Source organism: Chiloscyllium plagiosum, unplaced genomic scaffold (assembly GCF_037043375.1).
Source record: "Chiloscyllium plagiosum isolate Xiang-an unplaced genomic scaffold, Cpla_swu_hap1 HiC_scaffold_13, whole genome shotgun sequence".
Classification (NCBI taxonomy): domain Eukaryota; kingdom Metazoa; phylum Chordata; class Chondrichthyes; order Orectolobiformes; family Hemiscylliidae; genus Chiloscyllium; species Chiloscyllium plagiosum.
Window position 1 is genome coordinate 35,834,985 of NW_028270151.1, and position 27,681 is coordinate 35,862,665.

Here is a 27,681-nt window from a genome sequence, read left to right on the forward strand (position 1 = left end):
TCCTTCCAGAATCTCCTGGAAGCCGAGAGCCAACCTGCTTTAACTTTCAAAAACTCTTGGAGCTGCAGAATGCACAGCGAAAATCTGAAGTTACCCGACTCTGTGCATTCTATCGTAGGTTCTGCCCACCTTTATCAGAAACAACAGCTTGCAGCCGATACATTGAGGAAAGATGCAAAGTGAAAATGAAAAAATGTGGTAAGTAGGTTTCTGCATTTTAACTTTTTAAAAAAAGGCAAGCTGGAACATAGGTGTATTTTGATATTTTCTGATGAGTGGGAGGGATGATTGAGGAGATCAAAGGTTACAGAGGACATCGACACTTAGAACATTTGCAGGTATATGGAGATCCTGGAGAAGCTGGATTGTTCTCCTTGAAGTTGGGATAGTTGAGAAGCGGTTTGACAGACATGTTCAACATTATGAAAGGTTTTGAGGCAATATATAAGGAGAAATTGTTTCTAATTCCAGAACTGGAAATAACCAGTGGAGAATGATTGAGTATGATCGACTAAGAGCAAGAGGAAAAATAAGGAATTTTTTTTAATGCAGCAAATTACTTTGATCTGTAACTTGACTGAAAGGGTATGATAGAAAACATAAGCATTCAAAAGAAAATTGAATAAATACAATGAAGGGAAAGATCTTTTTGTTTCAACTATCAAGACAGAATAGGGGCAAGGGAAGAATTAGATAGCTATGCCAAACAGCTGGTGCAACAATAATAAGCCAAATGTCTTCCTTGTCTGCTTATGATTCTATGATCAGGTCAATTTTCATCTTTATAACTTGAGCCATAAACTGGTGAAATGGAGCAATCACTCAAGATAGAATCTATCTGATTTTCAACCCATCAAATTCAATTATTCCATTGAAGCCAATAGATTCTGTACCAGCTGAGGTCAAAATGAAGGATTCTCTTTCATAATCTGCCTGAGGCATAGTGACACTCAGGTTAAACCACTACGAGTCACATGTCTCTAATAAGAGAACAGCTCTATGGCCTGGTAAGAATATAGGAACTTTACATTTGTAATAAATAAATATGTTCCACTCGATTACTGCCCAGGTAGTTAGAATAAAATTCCTTTATATATTTACTGACCTTCAATGTGAAAGTCAAAGCATCCTGGCCAACTTCACTCTTTTATTATGGGTTTAACAAAGCACAGTATGAGGAAGGCCAATTTTCACGGTACTAGGCAAGAACTTTCAAAAGCTGATCAGGCGCAGATGTTCGCAGGTAAAGGGACGGCTGGAAAATGGGAAGCTTTCAGAAATGAGATAACAAGAATCCAGAGAAAGTATACTCCTGTTAGGGTAAAAGGAAAGGCTGGTAGGTGTAGGGAATGCTGGATGACTAAAGAAATTGAGGGTTTGGTTAAGAAACAGAAGAAAGCATATGTAAGGTATAGACAGGATAGATCGAGTGAATCCTTAGAAAAGTATAAAGGCAGTAGAAGTATACTTAAGAGAGAAGTCAGGAGGGCAAAAAGGGGACATGAAATAGCTTTGGCATATAGAGTTAAGGAGAATTCAAAGGGTTTTTACAAATACATTAAGGACAAAAGGGTATCTTGGGAGAGAATAGGGCCACTCAAAGATCAGCAAGGCGGCCTTTGTGTGGAGCCATAGGAGATGGGGGAGATACTAAACAAGTACTTTGCATTAGGATTTACTGTGGAAAAGAACATGGAAGATATAGAATGTAGAGAAATAGATGGTGAGATCTTGAAAAATGTCCATATTATAAAGGAGGAAGTGCTGGATGTCTTGAAACAGATTAAAGTGGATAAATCCCCAGGACCTGATCAGGTGTACCCTAGAATTCTGTGGGAAGGTAAGGAAGTGATTGCTGGGCCTCTTACTGAAATATTTGTATCATTGATAGTCACAGGTGAGGTGCCAGAAGACTGGAAGTTGACTAATGTGGTGCCACTATTTAAGAAGGGTGGTAAAGACAAGCCAGGGTACTATAGACCAGTGAGCCTGACGTTGGTGGTGGGCAAGTTGTTGGAGGGAATCCTGAGGGACAGGATTTAGAAAGGCAAGGACTGATTAGGGATAGTCAACATGGCTTCATGCATGGGAAATCATGTCTCACAAACTTGATTGAGCTTTTTGAAGAAGTAACAAAGAGGATTCATGAAGGCAGAGTAGTAGATGTGATCTATATGGACTTCAGTAAGGTGTTCGACAAGGTTCCCCATGGGAGACTGTGAGCAAGGTTAGATCTCATGCAATACAGGGAGAACTCGCCATTTGGATGCAGAACTGGCTGAAAGGTAGTGGAGGGTTGTTTTTCAGACTGGAGGCCTGTGACCAGTAGAGTGCCACAAGGATTGGTTCAGGGTCCACTACTTTTCATCATTTATGTAAATGATTTGGATATGAGCACAAGAGGTATAGTTAGTAAGTTTGCCGATGACACCAAAATTGGAGGTGTAGTGGACACCGAAGAAGGTTACTTCAGATTACAACAGGATATTGATCAGATGGGCCAATAGGCTGAGAAGTGACAGATGGAGTTTAATTTAGATAAATGTGAGGTGCTGCATTTTGGGAAAGCAAATCTTAGCAGGACTTATACATTTAATGGTAAGGTCCTAGGGAGTGTTGTTGAACAAAGAGACCTTGGAATGCACATTCATAGCTCCTTGAAAGTGGAGTTGCAGATAGATAGGATAGTGAAGAAGGTGTTTGGTATGCTTTCCTTTATTGGTCAGAGTATTGAGTACAAGAGTTGGGAGGTCATGTTGTGGCTGTACAGGATATTGGTTAGGCCACTGTTGGAATATTGCGTGTAATTCTAGTCTCCTTCCTATCGGAAAGATGGTGTGAAACCTGAAAGGATGCAGAAACGATTTACAAGGATGTTGTCTGGTTGGAGGATTTGAGCTATAGGGAGAGGTTGAATAGGCTATGGCTGTTTTCTCTGGAATGTCAGAGGCTGAGGGGTGACCTTATAGAGATTTATAAAATCATGAAGGGCATGGACAGGATAAATAGACACAGTCTTTTCCTTGGGGTGAGATAGTCCAGAACTAGAGGGCATGGGTTTAGGGTGAGAGAGGAAGGATATAAAAGAGACCTAAGGGGCAACTTTTTCACTCAGAGGGTGGTACAAGTATGGAATGAGCTGCCAGAGGAAGTGGTGGCAGCTAGTACAATTGCAACATTTAAAAAGCATCTGGATGGGTATATGAATAGGAAGGGTTTGGAGGGATATGGGCCAGGTACTGGCCGGTGGGACTAGATTGGGTTGGGATATCTTATCGGCATGGACGAGTTGGACTGAAGGGTCTGTTTCCATGCTGTATATCTCTATGAGTCTATGTGAATGTAGTTAATCATATTTACTCCTGCATGCAAATCTTTTGTTAACCCGATCCATGTATAGCATATTCAACTTGAACTCTGCCCCACTGATAATGAGGAATCAACCACCTGGATTTACAATGCAACAATCTAGTTCTACAACCTGGCTGTCTCTAGGGAGAACATTTTAATCGCATAAATTTGTGTGTTGGGATCAGATCAGATGTTAACATTTTGAAAGTCTCAAATCGAACACCAAATATTGCAACTACAAGAGAAGATCAGAGGCTAGGAATCCTGCAGCAGGTACCTCACCTCTTGACTTCCAAAAGCCTGTCAACCATCTACAAACCACAAGTTAGGAATATTGTGGAATATTTCCCACTTGCCTGGATGAGGACAGCTCCAACAACATTCAAGAAGCTTGGCATCTTGAAGCCCATTTAATTGGCACCATATCCACAAACATCCATTCCCTCCACTAACTTCACACAGTAGCAGCAGTATGTACCATTTACAAAATGCTCTGCAGAAGTTTGCCAAAACTCCTTAGATAACACCATCCAAATCTTTGACTGCTACCATCTAGGAGAATAAAGACAGGAGATAGATAGCAATATTACCACTGACAAGTTACCCTTCCAGACATTCACCTCCAACCTTGGAAATATATCACCATTCTTTAAGTATTGCAGGATCAAATTCCTAAAATTCTCTTCCCAACAGCAGCTGGGTGGTCGCTGCACCAAATGGACTGCAATGGTTCAAGGAGGCGCATCACCACCATTTTTTTGAGGGCAATTAGGAGTGCAATAAATGCTTGCCCAGCCCGTGATGTCCATGACTTTGAATGAGTAACCAAAACTACCCACTTCTGAGTTTGTCAGAAGTTGGCCAGCTGTCAGACAACCAACCTTGCTTCCAGGTTGGTTATTTAAATACTTTAATGAGGATGATTGCCTCTGACTGAAAACTTCTTTTCTAGTTTAACACTGGCTGAAAAGAGAGACTTTTTGCTGAGGCTTTTGATTTAACACTTAGAACAAACTCAAGAATGGCAAATTTCAAACAGCTACTACAATTTATACTAGAGAACAAGGGTGCTGATTGTTTGGCAGGGTGACACTGATTGACCAAAGTATTATCATGGAGAAAGCAAGTGTTGTTCTTTTGGGGAATCACCTCCAACAGTAGACATTTTGTCTTGAGCTTGCAAGTACAAATTGATTGTTTACTTTATTCAGTTACGAACTGAAAAATGTGTGGTTGGAAAAGTGCAGCATCAAAGGAGCAGGAGAATCAATGTTTCGGGCATAAGCCCTTCTTCAGGAATGAGGAGAGTGTGCCAAACAGGCTAAGATAAAAGGTAGGGAGGAGGGGCTTGGGGGAGGGGCTTTGGGAATGCGATAGGTGGAAGGAGGTTAAGATGAGGGTGATAAGCCGGAGAGGGGGTGGGGGCAGAGAGGTCGGGAAGAAGATTGCAGGTCAAGAAGGCGGTGCTGAGTCCGAGGGTTGGGACTGAGAAAAGGTGGGGGGAGGGAAAATGAGGAAGATGGAGAAATCTGCATTCATCCCTTGTGGTTGGAGGGTTCCTAAGCAGAAGATGAGGCGCTTTTCCTCCAGGCGTCGTGTTGCCATGGTCTGGCGATGGAGGAGGCCAAGGACCTGCATGTCCTTGGAGGAGTGGGAAGAGGAGTTAAAGTGTTCAGCCACGGGGCGGTTGGGTTGGTTGGTGCGGGTGTCCCAGAGGTGTTCTCTGAAACGTTCCACAAGTAGGCGGCCTGTCTCCCCAATGTATAGGATGCCACATCGGGTGCAGTAAATGATGTGTGTGGAGGTGCAGGTGAATTTGTGATGGATATGGAAGGATCCCTTGGGCCTTGGAGGCAAGTGAGGGGGGAGGTGTGGGCGCAAGTTTTGCATTTCTTGCGGTTGCAGGAGAAGGTGCTGGGAGTGGAGTTGTATTGGTGGCGGGTGTGAACCTGATGAGGGAGTCACAGAGGGAGTGATCTTTCCGAAACGCTGATAGGTGAGGGGAGGGAAATATATCCTTGGTGGTGGGGTCTGTTTGGAGGTGGCAGAAATGACGAAGGATGATACGATGTATCTGGAGGTTGGTGGGGTGGTAGGTGAGGACCAGTGGGGTTCTGTCCTGCTGGCAATTGGAGGGGCAGGGTTCAAGGGAAGAGCAGCAGGAAGTGGAGGAGATGCGGTGGATAGCATCGTCAACCACGTCTGAGGGGAAATTGTGGTCTTTGAAGAAGGAGGCTGTCTGGGTTGATCAGTGTTGGAATTGGTCATCCTGGGAGCAGATGCGGTGGAGGCGAAGGAATCGGGAATATGGGATGGCGGTTTTACAGGGGGTAGGGTGGGAGTCAGTCTAGGTAATCTAGGTAGCTGTGGGAGTCAGTCGGTTTATAATAAATGTCCGTGTTGAGTTGGTTGTCCAAGATAGAAATGGAGAGGTCTAGGAAGGGGAGGGAGGAGTCTGAGACAGTCCAGGTAAATTTGAGGTCAGGGTGGAAGGTGTTGGTAAAGTGGATGAACTGTTCAACCTCCTCGTGGGAGCACGAGGCGGCGCTGATACAGTCATCGATGTAGCAGAGGAAAAGGTGGGGGGTGGTGCCAGTGTAGCTGTGGAAGATGGACTGTTCCACATATCCGACAAAGAGGCAGGCATAGCTGGGGCCCATGCGGGTGCCCATGGCTACTCCTTTGGTTTGGAGGAAGTGGGAGGATTGGAAAGAGAAGTTGTTCAGAGTGAGGACCAGTCGAAGGTGGGTGTCAGTGGAAGGGTACTGGTTGTTTCGGCGTGAAAGGAAGAAGCGGAGGGCTTTGAGGCCTTCGTGATGGGGGATGGAGGTGTATAGGGACTGGATGTCCCTGGTGAAGATAAGGCGTGGGGGGCCGGGGAAACGAAAATCATGGAGGAGGTGGAGAGCGTGGGTGGTGTCCGAACGTAGGTGGGGAGTTCTTGGACTAAGGGGGACAGGACCATGTCAAGGTATGCAGCGATGAGTTCAGTGGGGCAGGAGCCTACTTTATTCAGTTAACCAATCATTGGAATTAAGGTCAATGTGTTTGGTATTGCACTGACACTGAAATTTATAATTGACTTTTCTCAATTGTGTGGTAGACAGAACATTTTTCAGATTGATGGTTGCATCTACTTTTCATGTTTTTCACTGTACTATGCAGTGGCAACATGTTCATTCAACTTATCATAAAAGGCAGAGTGCAGACTGTACTTGAGCTCTTGTAATATAATGTACTGTGATTGTTTGAAATTTGGCATTCTTCTTTATGTCCTGCTGAGTGCAAGATCACACAGATTATATTTATCTTGCACATGATGCATACAGGGTGAGTTGTTGTCTGAGCTTGGCTGTCGGATTATGAGCTATCATGAATCCAAGTGATTGGAGTGTATGTTTGGGTGGTTGAGAGAAGCTGCATTAGGACCCTGTTCAAAAGGGCCACAACACACTGCAGCACTCCCAACTTACGAAGAGAAGAAGAATACCTCTGCAGAATGTTCACCAAGAACTGATATCCCTGCAACTTCATTCGCAAATGCTTACCAGTCAAACAACATGACGAGAGCTTGCCACGACCCAACGTACTAACCATTCTACTTACATAAAAAACATCCTGGAACTGACAGCCAGACTTCTCTGACCACTCAGATTCATGACAACCCATGAACCAACAGCCAAGCTCAGACAACAACTCACCAGTTCAAAAGACCCTAAACCCATCATGTGCAAGACAAATGTAATTTATAAAATTCCATGCTAAGACGCAACGAAACACTATATAGGACAAATAGGCAGACAACTAGCAAAACGCATCCACAAACACCAACTTGCCACTGAATGTCCTGACCAGCCGTCCTTAGTAGTGATAGACACAGATGAAAAGGACCACAAATTTGAATGGGACCACACAACAGTCACAGGAAAAGCAAAACAGAGGGCAGACAGAGAATTCCTAGAAGCATGGCACTCATCCATGAACTCCATCAACAAACACTTGGACATAGACCCAATATACCGGCCACTACAACAAACAATGGGAACCAGCAACTGGAAGCAGCAGGAATGGAACCAAATAAATTCCAGAAGGCGCAGTATGGCAGCACTTTACAGGCCGTGCCAGAGCAGTGAAGATATCACCTAGACAGGGGACAAAACATCTGCAAATCAACTTCCCAACTCAGCAAGCATACCCACAACCACGGCAACCAACACCCAAGCTACAAATCTTTACACAAACCTTCTGGTTTAATTGTTGCATGTCTGGATTCTGTCCTAATGTGATTTGTAATTGAATATTCAGCCCCTGATGCAAGTGTACTGGGTCACAGTTCTTACTTTATGACATGACCCTTTGATTTGAGAGTCGTTGAGAATATAAATTGGCATTTCTGAATGGATCCAAGCCTCATAGCCACTTAATTCAACATGTGCCAATTGACATAATGAAATAAAATGGCTTCCAAGTGAAATCAAATATTATGATGGTTGTTGCTCCCAGACTGGGGTGGGTGAGGTTGCCCAATCTGTTATGGTTCCAGACAGCATGCCCCAAATGGTTAAGCTCCCGGGTGAACTGGCCTCCTTGTTTATTCACCCATCACACAAGAATAATTAGTAATGCAACACACATAGATACAGATTAGAAATAAGAGGTAAGTCCAAAAGGATAAATTTATAAAAAGCAGATATATGGATCAATGTATGAAGTGATTGTGAAAACAGATTAATACTGTGGCCATTTTGGTGGAGCTTCACATCCTTACTTGTGATATTCTATGTATCTATCTCTTCAGACAGCTACTTAATTCCCATATCCACACATATTTTGGAATTAAAAATTTAAAATGTCCTTAGTATTTTGGGATTTTGACCTATGGTCATGACATTTATCATCGGCACAGTTTACTAAGGGTGCAATCCTTTATGTATGCCAAGACTACATTTCATTGTATTTATAACACTAAGAATTTAGATTATGAGAAGGCTTTCATGAATTGTCTTTAATGTCAGCAAACATAACGGAGACATTCTAATATACTTGGGTTGTAACACGAGAATTTGAATAGCAGCCTCTGCATATTTCTGGTAATGTTATTGACTTTTGGCAATAATAGCGACGGTACTTTCTTGTCTGTTGCACTTTCTGGAATTTTCAATCAAAATGTCTATTAATGTACTTTCACAAATTTTATGAATAAGGTATATTTTTGGAAAAGAATATAGTCATGAAAAGAAATAGGTACCTATTTTAAATTATTGTTAGCTTTAGTCTTCATGTGGTTTTCAATTTATTCAACATTATTTATTTCAGAACTCAGGACATTTTTGCAGAAACTGCTGGACCTGCTTCACCCAGTGGAAGAATTTATCCGCATTCGAGACAGTTTCTCCTTCTTCACAGAGACAGTTCCAAAATTCATGGAGAACATTTACACAAACATTTTTCCGTCCCAAGGACAGCACTTAGCAAATCATGAGAAAGGTATACAATGAAGTGATGGGATTGTGTGGGTTATCAAAGATAATCTTTGTTTTAATTCAGATTTTGCACATTAATTGCACAAACAAAAGAGCTTCTCTGATACTTCTACTAATCATTCACTGGATGTAGGTATGCTCACTAGACCAGCATTTATTATCTGTTCCTAATTTCCCTTGAGAAGGTGGTGGCAGGCCAACATTCTGAACGACTGCAGTGAATGTGGTGTGCGTACAGATGATGCTGTTAGGAAGAGTGTTCCAGAATTTTTCCCTAGCGATGTTGAATTAGTTGGATGATATATTTCTTGTGTTATAACAGAGAATACACTTCATAAGTATTTAATTGGCTGTGACGAATTTTGGAATGCCGTGGGTCACAAAAGGCACAATATAATTGCAATTCTGCCTTTCATTAGGGATATCCCTTAATGTGGCAATTGGTGAGTTTGTCCAGGGAAACAATGCATTGACAGCAGGAGAGGGAGGATACCATGCCACTTGGAGGGCTGGAGGGAAGTTCCCTGTCATGTTTGGTAGTGTGAGGGTGTCGATTAGAGCTGGTGGGAAAATATGACTTGGAACACATACTGCAAGAAGTTAGTGTGCAGGTTCAACAAGTAATTAGGAAGGTAAATGGAAAGTTGACCTTTCTAATAAGGAAGACAGAGTCTTAAAATAGAAAGGTCTTCTTATAATTGTGCATGGTATTTGAGACACGCTTTATATCTCATGTACAGTTTTGGTCTCCTTACCTGAGGAGCGAGGAGTATTAGAAGCAGTTCAGAGGAGACTGATCCCTTAGATAAAGGAGTTTTCATTTGAGGAAAGGTTGAGCAGGTTGGGTTTATAATCATTGGAGCTTAGAAAACTGAGAGATGACCATAATGAAAAATATAAGCTTCTAAGTGGGCTTAATGCAGTAAATTTTGAGATGAACTAAAGACACAATTTAAGAATAAGGGGATTCCCATTTAAGACTGAGATGAGGAGAATTTTTTCTCTCAAAGAGTTATTAATCTTTAGAATTATCTTCCCCAGAGAACAATGGAGACTGCATCAATGAATATAGTCAAAGTTGAAATGGAGAGATTTTTGATCATCAGTTTAATGGACACAAGCAGGAAAGTGGAGTTAAAGCCACAATCAGATCAGCTGTAATCTTATTGAATGGTGAAGCAATATTTATGGCCTATTCCTAATCCTAGTTCTTATGACTTTATTGGTGAGCAGGGGTGTGGAAGATCAGAAATGTCTGAAGGGCATATGACAAGAAATGCTGTTCCCTTGGATCAAAAAAGGTGCACATTATATTCCCTTTCACTGTTGGGTTTCACTGGACACTATGTACAGTAATGACAAAGTTGAAACTGCAATCTCAAATGCATTGTGAGAACATGATATAAATATATTAATGAAGCATCCTTTCTCTCCACAGTAGGATGTTCAGATACACCAAAATCCAAACTTTAAAATAAGAGCTCATGGTGACTCAGTGGTTAGCACTGCTACCTCACAGCGCCAGGGACTTGGGTTCGATTCCAGCCTCAGGCGACTGTCTGTGTGGAGTTTGCACATTCTCCCCGTGTCTGCGTGGATTTCCTCTGGGTGCTCCGGTTTCCTCCCACAGTCCAAATATGTGCAGGTTAGGTGAATTGGCCCTGATAAATTGCCCATAGTGTTCAGGGATGTGTGGGTTTGGTGCATTAGTCAGGAGTAAATGTAAAATAGTAAGGCAGGGGAATGGGTCTGGGTGGGTCCCTCTTTGGAGGGTTGGTGTGACCTTATTGGACAAAATTGCCTGCTTCTACATTGTAGGGATTCTATAACATCAGAGGCATGCACAGAAAGGCCATTTTGACCAGTGGAAACGATGAGAATATGTAACAAATGTATTTCCCACCAGTGTCATTACACAATGCTAGGTTCAAAGGCTTCCCATGCATTTGGGAGCCAATATTGGATAGTAAAGTCAAGGATTGAAATGTTAAACACTCCTAGTAAGTTGAACTGATAATTGGCCAATCGTTTTCTCCTCCCTGTCCCAATATTTGGAATAATTTAAAAAAGGAACTTTGTCCTCCAGCTGCCCAGAGTTGGATGGCTAAAAAATAAATTAGAGTCCAGAAACTTCTGTATGATCTGAAAGGACCTTTGCTATAATTAGAACCAGTAGCCATTCCATCAGTGCTTTGGCTGAGCTAAAGAATTAGGTTCTTATTTGTAATTGCTCATTGTTACTAGGCCACCATAAGATATACAATCTAGTTTCAAATCCCAGTTACCAAGTTATAAAGTTTATTAAGTGAAATTATGCTTCAAGTTTGATTTGTTAATTAATATATACATTTTAAATAATTAAAAGAATGGATACAAACAAATAATCTGTTAGAAGAAAGACATGGACGGTCGCTGGAAACTAATTTAGAGTCAAATATTCAGCAGAATATCAGCAACAGGTGAGCACATTTTTCTACTACTTAAATTCCTTTCCCTTCCCAAACCATCTCAAATGGCCCCAACAGTATTTCTTCATGTTTGAATTTAGACTTCATATTCAGTAAGTTATTTAATGATGTAGGGCATCCCAACAAAGCCTAATCTTGTTGGATTATATGAATTGATTCTGATCTTGTTGGATTTCAGAAGGATCAAGGAACATAGGGATAAGGTGAGAAAGGAGAGTTGAAATAGGTCAGCAATGATTTTATTGAGAGGAGTAGGTTCAACGATTCACATGGCCTTCTGTAGATTTAAGTTGTGATGTTTTTATGTCCTTTTATGATGTTCACACAAACTAACTTTCCAACAGAAGTGATTGGATAGCAAAAATAACAGTGTCACAGGTACATTTCCTGCCTCGTTGTCTAGAAAGTTGTAGTTTCCTATTGTTACTTTCACTGAGCTCAGCAAGAACAACAGAGGTGAAATCTGAGATATTGCCTAATTTCAAAATACTTTTGATATATCAATCACAATTCATTACCAGGTGAAACATTCCTTTTCACATTGTTATAGGCATTATTTAGTTTATGGATAGTAAATGTACTAGATGAGGGCCATGGGTTGCCATAATTTAGAACTAAGTTGGTATATAGATCTCAACTGGTGAATGGAGGAGCATAAATTGACATAGAATACATGTGGGGTGTGGGATGTGGATGGTTGAGGAGAGAGGTACCTTGGCATGGAGGGTATGAGGGGCAGTACAAGGTGGCATGGCCTGGCCTTGAGAGCATGGCGCCCATTGTGGCTCTTTAGGGGGAATACTTTGGCATGACTGACACCATGCTTTGGAGCAAATGGGGGCATATGGTGTAAGTGTTGACATCAATAGGGTATGAAGAATGTTGGTAATGTAAAGAAAGAGGAGTAGAGGGATGTTTCATGTTTTATTCTTTATTTCAAAACTTAAGACACAGGGCACGATTCCCAAGCTAGGTCTGCCATGTAGCCAGCCTTCAAACCTCTGGGGCCCTCATCCCCAACTTCCCCTGCCCTTCCCACCACCCTACCAAAAATCCAATGTCCAGGCAGCCATTTTTAAAGGTCAGTCTCGTGGAGCCAAGCTCTCTTCCATCTCTCTGCAGTCAACCTGGGTCTGTGGCTGCTGGAAATCTGAAATAAAAGTGGAAGATGTTAAAGTATTTAGTAGGACTGGCAGGTTTTGTGGAGGGAAAAACCGTTGATGCTTTTGATATTTGTTCCATTATTTGGGCTGAAGTTTTCCAGCCTTGTGGAGCTGTTTTCTGTAAGGGGCAGACACAATAGTCATTTCTTTCGGTGATTTGTGTTGGTAGTGTTGATAGTACTATACTATTGCCAGTTTACATTAACTATGCTAAATCTTATCTCTGAGAACCATTCATCTGAGTTATTGGGACATAAGATATGGTTTTATAGATTCTTTGTGGTCTGGTATTTATAATAAACCACAGATTTCTAATTTTATAAATAGAGTGAATAGCTCAAAATGTACAAATGGCCATTGACCTGGCTGCCTGTGAACGTGCAAATGGTGATGTCAATTACTGACAACATATGTCCCAAAGGTGGAATAGATCTGCACATACTGGGCTATGCCACTGTGCTCTAAATGTAGACGTTGATTAGGGATAGTCAACACGGTTTTTTTGAAAGGTATGTCATGCCTCACAAACCTTATTGCGTTCGTTGAGGAGGTGACTAAAAAAGGTGGATGAGAGTAAAATGGTTGATGAGGTATATATGGATTGCAGTAAGGCGTTTGATAAGGTTTCCCATAGTAGGCTGTTGCACAAAATATGGAGGCATGGGATTGAGGGTGATTAAGTGGTTTGGATCAGAAATTGGCTAGCTAAAAGAAGACAGAAGGTGGTGGTTAATGGAAAATGTTCATCCTGGAGTTCAGTTACTAGTGGCATACCGCAAGGATCTGTTTTGGAGCCACTGCTGTTTGTCATTTTAATAAATGACCTGAATGAGGGCGTAGAAAGATGGGTTAATAAATTTGCAGATGACACTAAGGTCGATGGAGTTGTGGATAATGCTGAAGGATGCTACAGGTTACCAAGAGACATAGATAAGCTGCAGAGCTGGGCTGAGAGGTGGCAAATGGAGTTTAATGCAGTAAAGTGTGAGGTGATTCATTCTGGAAGGAACAACAGGAATGCAGAGTACTGGGCTAATGGTAAGATTCTTGGTGGTGTAGATGAGCAGAGAGATCTTGGTGTCCATGTACGTAGATCCCTGGAAGTTGCTACCCAGGTTGATAGGGTTGTTAAGAAGGCATATGGTGTGTCAGCTTTTATTGGTAGAGGGATTGAGTTTCAGAGCCACGAGGTCAATGCTGCAGCTGTGCAAAACTCTGATGTGGCCGCACTTGGAGTATTGCGTACAATTCTGATCACCACATTACAGGAAGGATGTGGAAGCGTTGGAAAGGTTTCAGAGGAGCTTTAATGGGATGTTGCCTGGTATGGAGGGAAGGTCTTATGACAAAAGGCTGAGGGACTTGAGGCTGTTTTCATTGGAGAGAAGAAGGTTGAGAAGTGACTTAATTGAGACATGTAAGATAATCAGAGGGTTAGATCGGGTGGACAGTGAGAGCCTTTATCTTCAGAAGGTGATGACGAGCACGGTGGGGGACATAGCTTTAAACTGGGGGTGATAGATATAGGACAGATGTCAGAGATAGTTTCTTTACTCAGAGACTAGTCGGGTTGTGGAACGCACTGCCTACAACAGTAGTAGACTTTCCAATGTTAAGGGCATTTAAATGGTCATGGGATAAACATATGGATGAAAATGGAATAGTGTAAGTTAGATGGGCTTCAAATTGGTTTCACAGATTGATGCAACATCGAGGGCACATTATTACATAGAACATAACTGAGCTGTAATGTTCTATGTAACAATGTCGCTGTAGTAATGCCAGTAACCCTATTGAGGCCAGCATCTCCAGAATAGTGGCAGAGATCCAAAGCAGGGACAAAGGCCACCCATTTTGGGTGAGAAAGAGAGGTATCAGCTCCAGGCTGAATTTCACTTACTGACTTCACTGACCTTATGAGAACTGGCACAATGGACTACCCTTCCAGTTGGAAGGCAGCTCCGCCCATTGCTTAGCAATGACCATAACACTGTGAGGTGGAGTTTCTTTGCTTGCACCTAGAACTTGCAATCCGATAAATCACAACCTTCTACAAAAAGTTTTAACTTATACATAGAACAATGATCAAAGATTGCTCTCCCAAAATTGCCTGCACGGAATTCATTTACACTGAATATGTCATTTTCCTATGCAGAAAATGCTGTGTACACAACTTATGCAAGTTTTACTTTTGTTATATGTAAGTAATTTCTATGTTGTCTAGTGGCATAAAGTAGAAGACTGTTCACTATTTTTATTTGGTAACTATTGGCTAACACAAACACACATTTACCTGAATTCCTCTCTTTTCAAGAACTGTAGAAATGGGAACAATAGAAGTTCAAAACTTGTTCAAAGGTATTGGACCTGATTTGGACAATTGGATCAAATATTTTACTGAGAACATAGATTTCACTGATGAGGACAGAGAACGGGACAATACAGGCAGAAAAGAAGGGCAACTGTTTTTCCAGGTATAGTAGCCAGGAATTTCATAGTTCCATTGCAGTAGTAGTATTGAACACAAATAATTCTACAAGTATAGAGTACAGCCAGTATCTGGCAACATTGTAAATTTTATAGACACTAGGTTTATAGCATGCAAGACGGATAGGTCTGCCTTGGCACTGCTAGTGTTGGTTTTCCTCATCCCATTTCCTTTTCTTTTCCCTCTATTATTTCCTAACTCTTCATTATTCCTTTTAAGTGGTAAATGGAGTGGTTATTCATCACAAGATGTTTGTGAAGGATGTTTGCCAATATTTTATTTTAAAATTCCAAAAAACAGATGGAATCACTGAAAGGAGATCTTCAAAGTCTGTTGAGGAGCTTGAGCTCCCAGCCTGAGATAGATGAGATACTATCCTATATGCAGAAAATTCCAAATGAAGCAGAGAGTTTGTCTCCAACACTTTTGAAAGATAATGGTATGTTTTAAAAACTTCCAGTCACACTATTTGTTGAACTTAATTCAACAACTCTACATTTACATTCTTTCTCTTTTGTGAGATTGCCTCATCCACATAAAGATAAGATGGTTTGTGAATTTATCAGTCTGTATTATTGTTAGGCAGAAGGAATCAAGTTTGAATACGGCAAATGAGAAATCAGAAATTAAAACTGCACATGCTGGGAAAGGTTAGTACAGGTAGAAGATCCTTTATCTGAACATCCAAAAACCAAAAAGCTTGGAAATCTGAAGGTTTTTCTGAAGTTTTTTTCTCATTAACAAGGTTGTTAATGAGAAGCAAACAGTTGTTAATGGCAAGCAAACAGTTTACCCACTCTATGTGTGTCACTCAGATGTGATGTGAGGGTGTGGCCAAGCACCAACAGGCCTGGGGTTTCTCTGAATGCCCCCAAGTCGACACCCACTCAATGCGTGTCACTCAGATGCGACATGGGGTGGGGGAAGGAGCAAACTTCTTACTTAGAAGTTTGCTCCTCCAGTCAGATTTTTAAAATTTCACCATTAAACTCACTTATTCTGAAAACTGAAAAGTTCCAAATTCCAAAAAACAGCTGGTCCGAGCATTTCAGATAAAGGATTTTCTATCTGTTGATATGCTTATATTTGGGAAGACAGAGAAACAGACTTAACATTTTGTGTCATCACCATAATAGGAATACCAACACCTACAAGTTCCACCAAACCATACAACATCCTGACTTGGACTGTGGTGGTTCACTATTATTGTGTCAAAATCCCTTCCTTACAAACGCTGTGGGTAAAGCAGCCCAATAAGACTGCTCAATACCACTTTCTCCAGAACAATTAGGGTGGGTAAAAAAGGCTGTCCTAGCCAGCAATACCCACATCCCAAAAATTAATTTGAAAAGGTCAAATGTGACTCTTCTTCAGAGTGAGGTATCAGGACTGTCCACTTAGATTTGACACTTTGTTTTAATAAAGCATGCAAGAGGTTTGCACACATATTAGTGAACTTCAAAAGACTTTATTAAACAAAGGTATTTACAAGGTGTGGTATTGGGCAATATGCCTCTGATGCCCTACAGACCAAAGTTTCAGTTCCATGTGATTTGGCATTATGGTGACATGCTTCCGTTTGCATATACTCAGTGGTTATCCTTACAGGGAAGATAGAATTAACCCTTTACCCTTTGCGGCACACCAACCTGTTACCTAGTTGTAACAGAGTGAGAAATTTTAACCAGAAGAGTGAGGAGACTATCTTTGTCTCATTTGTGTTCTCAGATTTGATGAAGTTAGTCATCCCTCTCTTCAGCTGGAGGACAGTATGGGTTGTTTGGCCTCCTCTCCCAACCAGAGTGGTCTCCATCCACTTGTCTTTCGAACCAAGAGAGAAACTGTATAAAGAAAGGTTGTGGTCACTTCTCTGTCCTTTAAACTGCAGAAGTGAAATGACATGAAAGCAAAAGGATTAGCAAGTTTAGTAAAGTTAAATTCAACTCATTTGCTGACTTGAAATAAAAGCCATGGCTTCATTATTTCTGAAAATACTTCAGAAATGCTTATAAAAGAAATATAACTGAAAGCAACTATTTTTAATAGGACTGAATTCATCTAAAAATGACTTGAGGGTGAAGAAACAAGATGATTTAAATGTTGTACCAAACTCTGCAGGGTTTTTGAAAGCCAACGGTGAGTTGTCAATTTGTATACAAACAAACATGTCAGCAAATTTTGAAAGGGATCATCACTTAGAGGAAAAGGTACTTTCACTGAAATTCAAATCTGAATGTAATCTTTGCTTGGGTCTGAGTTGTGAGACTAGCATCAAAGTTAGACATAAACTGGAGAACAACATTAAATGTGAACTTGAGCATGGCTTTTCTACTTAACTGAGAGGGAGGCACAACTAATTAGCCCCTAAAATGCAGGAATATTTGAATTTATTTGTTTTAAAAGCCTTTCTAATCCAATACCTAAATCCTAGAGAACATTGTGGCTCACAAGTGTCAGCCAGTGACCACTTCGCACAGCCTATCCATCTTCCCTTGATAAGGTGAATGGAAATGTCATCATCATGTTTACTCCATGTCACACACCACTGGGATTTCACCATCCTTTTATCTTTGTTGGATTAAAATCCCGAAAATTCTTAAAAATAAATGATATTGTGATATCATCAACATGAACCACATTGCCTTGCCAGTTATGTCTACATCCTCAGAATTCTTAGAATTAAACAGTTATTTTCCATTTAACACCTCTAATCATTGTTCAATCTAAAGACAAATTCTGCACATAGCCAAAGGCCAATGCTGTGAATAAAAAGATTATATATTGGCAATAAAAGTGGCAAGACCAGACGGCTGAACTGGGTGGGTCAGTTGAGTCAACGGCAGTAGGTGCCAATCTTGTCAGGTCAGATCAGTGAGCCAGTGGTGGTGGGTTGGGGCCAGGTTCAGGGGCAGAGAGTTATTGAATCAGTGGGTCAGGTTGGGATCGAGGGTAGTGAGAGGTTAGCTGAGGAGGGTCAGGTTGGATGGATACATTGGGGATCGGATTAAGCATGGTCAGGCCGGGAGGGTTGGTAGCAACTGGATTCAGTGGAGTTGGATCAACGGAAGAGGATGGGCAGTGGTGGGGGGGTGGTTGGTGGGGGTGATGTGATGATTGGGCCCACCTGAGTCAGGCTGGGAAAACATTGGCTCCAAAAGGATTGAGTCAGGCACAATGGTGGTTGGACGTAGGGAAGGATAACATTTAGAGGAGTATTAATGGTGTGTCAGGGACCTCTTTAGCAGTTACCCATAAGTTAGACAAGTTTTAAATCCTCTACCTTTTCCTGGGTTATTGTTAAGCTTAATTGTCAGAGCCCTCTGGAACCTTCAACAATGACGGGCTATTTCAGATGATTATCGATGTAGGGGAATTAATCATTGGAACATTCAATTTCCTTCGGAGTCAGCTGCAAAGGAAATTCTGCCTGGTATTAACATGCATTGCCATTCCAAGCTGCTCCAGCTGTTATCTGCCCATTGGAATTTCTAGGCCAGTCACTTAAATAGTTAAGAAAGAACTGACTTAAAACAATATATTTCTTTCCATACTTCAGCATCAACTAAGATGAATAGGTTATTTCACATGTAAAGTGAAAATAAATAAACAAGTGAGGTGTTAAAGAAAAGCAGGTTTAACTGATAAATTTAGGTGAAAAAGAGTGAGCAGAGGTTTGCGTGAAGCATAAACACTGCACAGACCAATTAGACCAAATAATTGATCCAGTTTTGCATATTTTGTGGAATTTGATAACTACCAAGAACTGCTGATAGTTCACAATATTTTTTGTGATTTGTAACAGATGTTGGTTGACCAACCAGATAAATGTGTCATTTCTGCAAGAATGGGTATAGCTATAAGATCAGAAGTTGTAGGAGCTGGAGGAGACAATTCAGCTCAGTCATTGGGTCTGTTCCATCATTCAATGGGATCATAGCTGATCTGATAATCCTCAAACCCACTTTCCTGCCTTTTCTCCATAACTCCTGGTTACTTTACTGATTGAAAATCCATCTATCTCAGCCTTGAATATATTTAATGACCCAGCCTCAACAGAATTCCACAGATTCACAAATCTGTGAGAGAAGAAACTCCCCCTCATCGCTGTCTTAAATGTCCAACCCATTATTCTGAGATTATGCCCTCTGATGCTAGACTCTCCCACAAGAGAAAACAACATTTCTACATTTACCCTGTCAAGTTCCCTAAGAATCTAAGATGTGTCAATAATGACTTCTCTCATTCTTTTACATTCCAACAAGCCAGGCCCAATCTACTCAACATGTCCTCACAGGACCATCTGTATCAGCCCAGTGAACTTTCTTTGAACCGCATCCAATACTCATATAGGGGTCCCTAAACTGTTCACACTATTCCAGCTATGTTCTGACCAGTAGCCTGTATAATGGCTAGTTCGTGATGCAGATTGACACCAAACAGCACAGGATCAGTTCCCATACCAGCTGAATTCACCATGAAGGTTCCATCTTCTCAACCTTGCCCTTTGCCTGAGGTGGGGTAACCCTCAGGTTAAACTTACCAGCAGTCGTCTTTCTCTAATAAGATATTAGCCTGATGGTCCTCTGGGACTATGGTGACTTTACCTTTATAGTTTCAGCAAAACCTGGGTTTAGATCAGAGTGGTGCTGGAAAAGCATAGCAGGTCAGACAGCATCTGAGGAGCAGGAAAATCGATGTTTCGGGCAAAAGCCCTTCATCAGGAGTAGAGGCAAGAAGCCTCCAGGGTGGAGAAATAAATGAGGGGGTGGAGGTGAGGTGGGGGGGGGGAGGTGGGCTGGGGAGAAGGTAGCAAAGAGTACAATAGGTGAAGGGGGATGGGGATGGAGGTGATAGGTCAGAGGGGAGGGTGGAGCGGATTAGGTGGGAAGGGAGATAGGCAGGTAGGACAGATCATGGGGACGGTGCTGAGCTGGAAGGTTGGAACTGGGGTAAGGTGGGGGGGAGTATTAGGAAACTGGTGAAGTTTCAGCACAACCTCCCTACCTTTAAACTCCATTCCATTTGCAATAAATGTCAACATTTTATTTGCTTTCCCTAATACCATCTGAAATTGGATACAAGTTCTTTGTGATTCATGGGAAAGGACTCAAATCCCTCTGTTCTATTGCTTTCTGCCACCTTTCTTAATATAAATAATATTCAGCTTCTCTATCCTTCCTGACAATGGACATTACTTGGCATTTTCCCACAATATATTCCACCGGCCAAGTATTTGCCCACTCACTTAACCTATCTATATCCTTCAGACTATTTTGGTCATCCTCACCACTGGCCTTCCCATCTACTTCTGTCATTTGCAAACTTGGCTATAGGTACTTTCACTTTCCTATTCTATTTGTAAGTGATTGTGATTTCAGCACTGACCCCAGTGGCACACCACACGTTACAAATTGTCATCCTCAAAATACCTCTCTCATCTCAACTCTGTCTTCTATTAGTTAGCCAATCCTTTATCCATGCTAATATACTGTCTACAATATTATGAACTCTTTTCATATTAAGTTGCCTAATGTGTGGCATCTTATGAAGGGAGTGAAAATCTTAATGTATTATATGTAATGTTTCCCCTTTATCCATCATTCTTGTTATCTCAAAAGAATTCCAGCAACTTTGTTAGGCATGTAACCTCTCTCATGAAGCCACGTTGATTCTGCTTTATCATGTTGAGCATTTCTAATCATCACATTTCTAATCATCACATTCTTTATAATAGACTCTAAGATAACTAGTCTTTTTCTCTTGGTGTTACATTAGCAGGTTGTCAATTCTGTGTCTTTTCCAGAATATCAGGATTTCAAGGATCCTAGGATGCATCCCATCAGGTCTAAGGGACTTATTAGCCTTTGATACCATTAGTTTCCCTCTCACATTTTCACTAGAGATAATTGGTGTACTCTCCCATTTGAGTCAGTAACAAAGAATAATCATTTTAATTTTTTCACTGTTTAGATTGTCAGAGCATCAATGAATCACTGTTTAATGTCAGTTTATTGATGGATGAATATAAATGGATTCTATCTATACCAACAGAGAAATTGTCAATGAGATTTCAAGAGGTATGTATCAATTTTAATGCATAAAAGCTTTAATTGACAGGATTTATATGTACAAATTAAAATTTGAAATATTCATGAGTTTTTCCTGTTAATGTGAAATGGTAAAGAACTCCTTGAACATGGAGGGATATAAATTACAGCCTATTTTCTGCCAAATGTGTGGCTCTCCATGTCTTCTCAGGGCTTACGATTTAAGCACCCATCTAAGTCAAGTGATAGATTTACAGTGGGTAAGCTTAATTCCTGTGACATATATAAGGTCTTGATTAGCATTCCAGCATGATACTGTTCGTCAGATATTGGTCACTTTCTCCACTAAGCCAGATGTTCTAGGTTCAATTCCAGCTCCAGAGACTGTGGTATGGAGGGACTGCTGCATTGTTGAAGGTAGCATTTCCACAAGGGATGTCAGAGCAAGGTCCCCTCAAACAAAAATAAACGATTCTGTGATATTATTCAAAATAACAGTGAAGATGTTACATCCAATATCCTGAGCAATACTCATCCTTCAACTAACTATAACTGATATTATAGTCACCATTAAATTGTTAATTCTGGCACTGCCCTGTGTTTAGATTGGCAGCTATGTTCTTAAATTACATCAGTAAATCCACTTGAAAAGCACTTAATTGTGAAGTATTTTTGGACATCCTCTGATTTTCTATCTAAAGTATTTTCTGTTACTGGGTCTAGTGTACCTTACACACTCCATCCAGTATCAACTGAAGAGGATTTCTGCAGGTAAGTTTTCATTTACATTTGTAGGGCCAAGAGCAGCATAAATGGACAGCCTGTGAACCCTACAGCAAGTGAATGCCCTCCCCAAAACCTGCAAACATACCTCCCCCCTCACCTCTATCCAAGATCCAAAACGATCCTTCAACATCCGACAGAGATTTACCTGTACCCCCACACATGTCATCTACTGCATCCGTTGCACCCGATGTGGTCTCCTCTACTTTGGGGAGACAGGACGCCAATTTTCAGATTGTTTTAGAGAACATCTCTGGAACACCCACACCAACAATCCCACCGCCCTGTAGCTAAACTTTAACACCCCCTCCCACTCTGCCAAAAACATGCACGTCCTAGGCCTCCTCCATTGCCAAACCCTAACCACCTGATGCCTGGAGAAAGAATGCCTCATCTTGCATCTTGTGACCCTCCAATCACACAGGATCAATGTGGATTTCACCACCAGTTTCCCCATTTCCCATCTCCCCACTTTATCCCAATCCCAACCTCCTTACTCAGCATCGCCCTCTTGAACTGTCCTGCCTGTCCATCTTTCTTCCAACCTATCTGCATCACCCTCCTCTCCAACTTATCACTTTCACCTCCACCTTCATCTACCTATTACATTCCCAAATACCTCTCCCCCAGCCCCACTCACCCTCCCATTTATCTCTCAGTCCCCTTGGCCCACAAGCCTCATTCCTGATGAAGGGCTTATGCCCAAAATGTCAACTCTCCTGCTCCTCGGATACTCCCTGACCGGCTGTGCTTTTCCAGCACTATGCTCTATGACATCATAGCTCTCACTCAAGAAGCTGGACACCATCTATGAAAACCATTCTGCTTTACTTGCACCCCATCCCTCATTTTAAGCATTCACCTACTCCATTACTGATGCACAATGGCCACAGTGTGTGCCATCCACAAGGTGCACTATAGCAATTCACCTTTAACAGCACCTCCCAAATCTATGAATTCTACCATCTAGAACATTGTGGTGGGAAAACCATAACCTACAATTTCCTCTGCAAATCACAACCCTTCATGACTAGAAAATATGTCACCTCACCATGTCACTGGGTCAAAATCCTGGAACCCTTCCTCACAGTTCTACATATATCAATACCTCAGACAGTAGCTGTAAAGGAAGGCAACTCATTATCACCTTCTTAAAGGAGTATAGTGAAACCTCGATTATCCAAATATTGGATTATCCGAAGGAGATCTTGAGGTCCCGACAGAAACATTACATCAAAGACGTGTTTCTAACACTGATCGCGTCTTTAGGTTACAGTGATTAAAAGTGCACTCAGTGCTGCCAAAAACAATCCTAGACTGATGGGAGCGCAGGCTCCGTCTCTAAATGACGGACCTCCCGCCCTCTTTCTCTCCCCACATTTTCCCTGGAATTCTACACAGGGGTGTACCCTAAACCACCCCTTCCCCAGATAATCTCTCAACATTGTCCTGTACAGGGCAAAGGTGGAACCTGTCAAAAAGTTGCAGTAAAGTGTGCGTGTCTGTGTGTATATACACACTATTTGCAGACTCACCTTCCAAAAGGCAGTAGCAGCAGCAGTAGCCTTGTTGTTGGCGTCCAGTCCGGCTGCCCCGGAGAGGGGGTGGATTGGGGGTGGGGGGGAGTGGAGGGGCACTTAAGGTGTGGGAATGGGGATGGAGGTGGATGGGGGGGGAGGCACAGTGTTGGACAGGGTTGGGGGGGGCAGGCTGGGTCTGTGTTGGACAGGGTTGGGGGCAGGCAAGGAGCAGGGTTGGGAGGGCGGGCAGGCGGGGTCTGTGTTCGACGGGTTGGGGAGCAAATGGAGTTGGGGGCAGGGGTCAGTGTTGGAAAGATTTGGGGCGGGCAGGGGGCGTTGTTGGATGGGGTGGGGGTGGGGTGGGTGTCGGTGTTGGACGGGGACAGGCGGAGGGGCAGTGTTGGATGGGTTGGGGGCGGGGGCTCACGCACAGTGTGCTGCTGCCTAGTCTGAACAGGGAGCAGACTTTACAGAAAACTCTGAGCCCCAGAGGAAAGGCATTGAATCGATTAACCAAATAAATCGATGATCCGAACGAAACAGTGCAAGCTCATCTCTTTTGGATAAATAGAGGTTCCTGTATATTAAGAATGGGCAATAAATGCTGGCCTTCCTAGCTACACTCATGTCCCATGAACAAATTCAAAGCAAAACGTTGTCTAATGCATACAAACCATGTATTTAAATACTGACACATGGCACTGTATTGTATCATGGCATCGAGTGAATTATAATTATCCTCACTGTACATTCTGTTAGTTTATATATTCATCATTTTGTCTTTCATCACTTATAACAAGCTCAAAACAATCAAATATACTTTCCCTTATACCCACTCCTTTTCAGATTTTGGATTAGTGGTGCTGGAAGAGCACAGCAGTTCAGGCAGCATCCGAGGAGCAGCAAATCCTTTTCAGAGGCTACCTTCCTCTCAGATCTCTTGCTTTTTCTTCTATCATCATGATTTCTTCTTGCTCATCATCTGGCACCTTTCCATTGCCATTTATAGCTTTTTTACAGAGTGATAAATGTGTGTATGCACTCTCCTGTGTTATTGTTTCTCTTTTCTAGTAATTTAGCTTTGTCTGATATTTCTACAATCCTAGACTGAATTAGACACTAATCATCTGGCATAGATTCTTGTAGACAATAGCTATGGTTCTCTCAGTCAGTTTTATATTAATTAAATAGCAGTTGATAAATGCATTTTTTGCTCAATCGAACTTTATTTGATGCATTTGTGTTCTTGTCCAGGTTCTGGTAGACATGGCTTCTAAAAATGAGAAAGGGCTGTTTAAGGCACGGGTGAAAGCTATGGTTGGAGATCGGCCTACAACCTTTAACAGTCTGATTGGATTGGAGAATGACTCCTTTTACAGAAGCATGGCACGGGTTATTGGCCAGGGCTTGGATGCTTTACAAACATAGTGCAGTGCTATAAATGGGGTATTTGCAACTCTGTTTCTCTTGTTGGGATTCTGATGTTAACATCCGCGTATGTTTCCAGTAATATGAAAAATTCAACAATGTAGGGAGAATTTACTATATTGTTTTGGTTGCAGCACCTTCACAACTTTTAGCAGTTGGAAAATGAGGAAGGAATTAAAACTTTCATGAAACATTACAAAGCCTTTCACAGAATTACTTTCAAATGCAGTGACTGCTGTGTGGTCAAAAACAATGTACCAACAGGTTTCGTATTAAATTGAAATGTTTGGATTATCTTTTCAAAGATTTTAGAACTTCTCAGTAATGCAGACTCAGTTTGGAACCTAAAGGAGTAAAGTTAATTATGTTGTTGACCAAAATTCAAAAATGGAATATCTTAAATATCTCGTTTTTGGTCCTGATAAGTTATGAAAAATGTCAACCATAGAAAAGCCACCATAGTCCTGCCTGCTCATTTGAGAGTGACAGCTAGTGGTGAATTTAACCTGAGGGCCATTACTTCAGGCAAGGAGAGAGGTTGAGAATGAGAGTCCTTTATGATAGCTTCAGATGGTATAAGAATTGAACTTAGGCCATTAGCATCATTCTACATTGAAAGGCAGCTATCCAGCCAACTGAGCTAGTCTACCACCCAACAAAACCCATTGGGTAGCCATCAGAAGTTATTTTGCTGGAACACCAATTGTGTTCATTTCTTTAATCACAAAATACATCAGCTGTACAATTATTTGTCACTAGAGATATCTTGTGGGAAGAATTAAGGGAAATGAAGAAATTAATATGGCACAAATTTAAATTTAAATTCAGTTAAATGTCTTTTGTCAGAGCTAGTCTTCAGTATTGTTAGTTTTCCTAAAACAAGTACTGTTACAAGCTTGGTCACCTTGATATGAGAAACATAACTTCATTGTGTGGAGTAAATTTGTGATTAATATATTTTCCCTGCATTTGTACTTAAATACAAGAAATAGTGTGGAAAATAGTTGGTTAAACTTGGTGACTTAGAAGATGATGGGGGATCTTTTGTAGTATGTTTCCAAAATGGTTAATCAACCTCATTCTGTAGAATAACCCTAAATTTTTGACAAACTTCAAATTATTGACTACAAATGGTGAAAAAAAAATCTACCTGCTACTTTAAATTGTAAATGCTTACAACCCACATATTCTGACATTACTAATTTTTCAGATATTTTGGGCTATCTACATTGTACAAATATAACTTCTTGTATATTTATAGTTGGTTGATGAGGTTAATAAGTCAAAATGCATTCAAGTACAATATAGTAACATTAATGTTGGGTTAAAAATTTTTCACTTGTGTTGATCTCAGGCAGAATTGAGGGAGAATAATCATGTTAATGTAAGTGGAATTTTTAAAAGTAGACCTTTTGGGGTGTGTTTGGAAGTTGTCTTCCTTCACCGCAGGACGGACGGACGGACGGACACACACACACACACACACACACACACCTCCCCAAGACGATTGAAATAGACCATGGTCATGTTGCTCGTCCATCTGCATTTACACCTGAAAATTGCATCAAGTAGACCCCCTCTTCACACCTTAAACTGGCAACCACACTCATGCATTTGAAAATCAGTCAGTTGCTCCACAGATTTCCGATGATCACAGGTAACATATCCAATCGAAGTAGACTCTAAGTCATCAGATCATTAACTCAAAAGGATGTATATATTTGAGCTTCCTCAACAAATACAATCCATAAAACAAGTCAACTTCAATCCTCAAAACAGCTCTGGATTATAGTTTGGTTTTGCCAGAAAATTAGTCCCGGTTTATGGTTTGTTTAGTTTTTATTTTCTTAGAAAGCTGCTAAATTCTTGTCACTTTGAGAAATTTTGAAGTAGTAAATGCAATAGTCAGCACAGGCTGGCAGCGCAGGGCAATGTTTCTCAAAGCATTTCTGCCTTTTGTAAAAAAAAACTGTGTATATAAATATGTATAAATGGTACTTATCCATTCTATTGTTGATAGATTGAAGTGCAACATGACAGAATCACTGCTGCTATGATGGTATTGCTGTGAAGACACTTATTTATTATTTGTTCAATGTATTTGATGCAATTTCTTTACATTTGTGCTGAAAAGCCATCATAACTGAAAATAAAGGGGTTAGTAAAGCAAATGTCCTCAGTCTTGATAATTTAATTGACCTTGAATTTCACCCAGACCAAACTTGATTATTCCTTAAAATAATGCTGCCATCTCATTTTGCCACTGACTTGCATTTATATAGCTTTGTGTCGTGGGAACCATATCCAGATGCCTTACAGAGGAGACAATAGGCAAACAAATTACTTTGCAGCATAGTAGGAATGTTTATTGAAAGTTTAGCTCCAGATTTGGATATTGAAAAAGTTTCTTCAGCTGTGAAGGAAGTTAGAGAGCTTTTCATTCAGAACAGGGGTTACAGATTCTCATTTATTCTCCACTCTATTGACTCTGGAGTAGTTGGATTTGATCAAGAAGAGTGAGGTGCACTGATGATTGACAGTCAAGCCAGATTTGGTGGTGGACAAGATTGGTTGTTCATCAGAATTTATGGAGTACACTTATTCCAGGAACTCCATAATTTGGAGGGTCTATGTAGTGATTGGAACCAGATTGACATTATCGAATGCAAGGTCATTGATTGGAGGCCAAATCTGGAAAGCCCTGACTGACTAATATAACCAGATGAGAATCTCCTCAGTTGAGGACTGACTCTGAGCTGGCTGGAAATAAATATAACCAGGTGAGAATCTCCTCAGTTTAGGCGACAACTTCAAGCTGGCTGGCTGCAGCCAGTGTGCTGTGCACAAGTAAATAAGGGGTGACTTTGTGATGGGATACCAGCTTCTGTGCAGTTATTTCATTCTGATTAAGTGGGGATGCAGATTTCAAAGACTGAAATAGGAAAGCAAC

The 27,681-nt window shown here is 41.2% G+C and overlaps 1 protein-coding gene across 1 annotated transcript in view; it reads left to right on the top strand.

The window, feature by feature from the left end:
* The window catches only part of prss56 (serine protease 56), a 65,009-nt gene extending 38,107 nt beyond the window's left edge, over positions 1–26,902 (top strand). The window contains exons 10-17 of the mRNA XM_043702383.2: positions 10–198; positions 8,668–8,838; positions 11,200–11,293; positions 14,780–14,939; positions 15,254–15,392; positions 17,000–17,089; positions 20,924–21,030; positions 24,558–26,902. Of these exons, the coding sequence (XP_043558318.2) occupies positions 10–198; positions 8,668–8,838; positions 11,200–11,293; positions 14,780–14,939; positions 15,254–15,392; positions 17,000–17,089; positions 20,924–21,030; positions 24,558–24,731 (1,124 nt within the window). The 3' untranslated portion in view covers positions 24,732–26,902. The remainder of the gene's footprint in view (positions 1–9; positions 199–8,667; positions 8,839–11,199; positions 11,294–14,779; positions 14,940–15,253; positions 15,393–16,999; positions 17,090–20,923; positions 21,031–24,557) is intronic.
* The last annotated feature ends 779 nt before the right edge of the window (positions 26,903–27,681 follow it).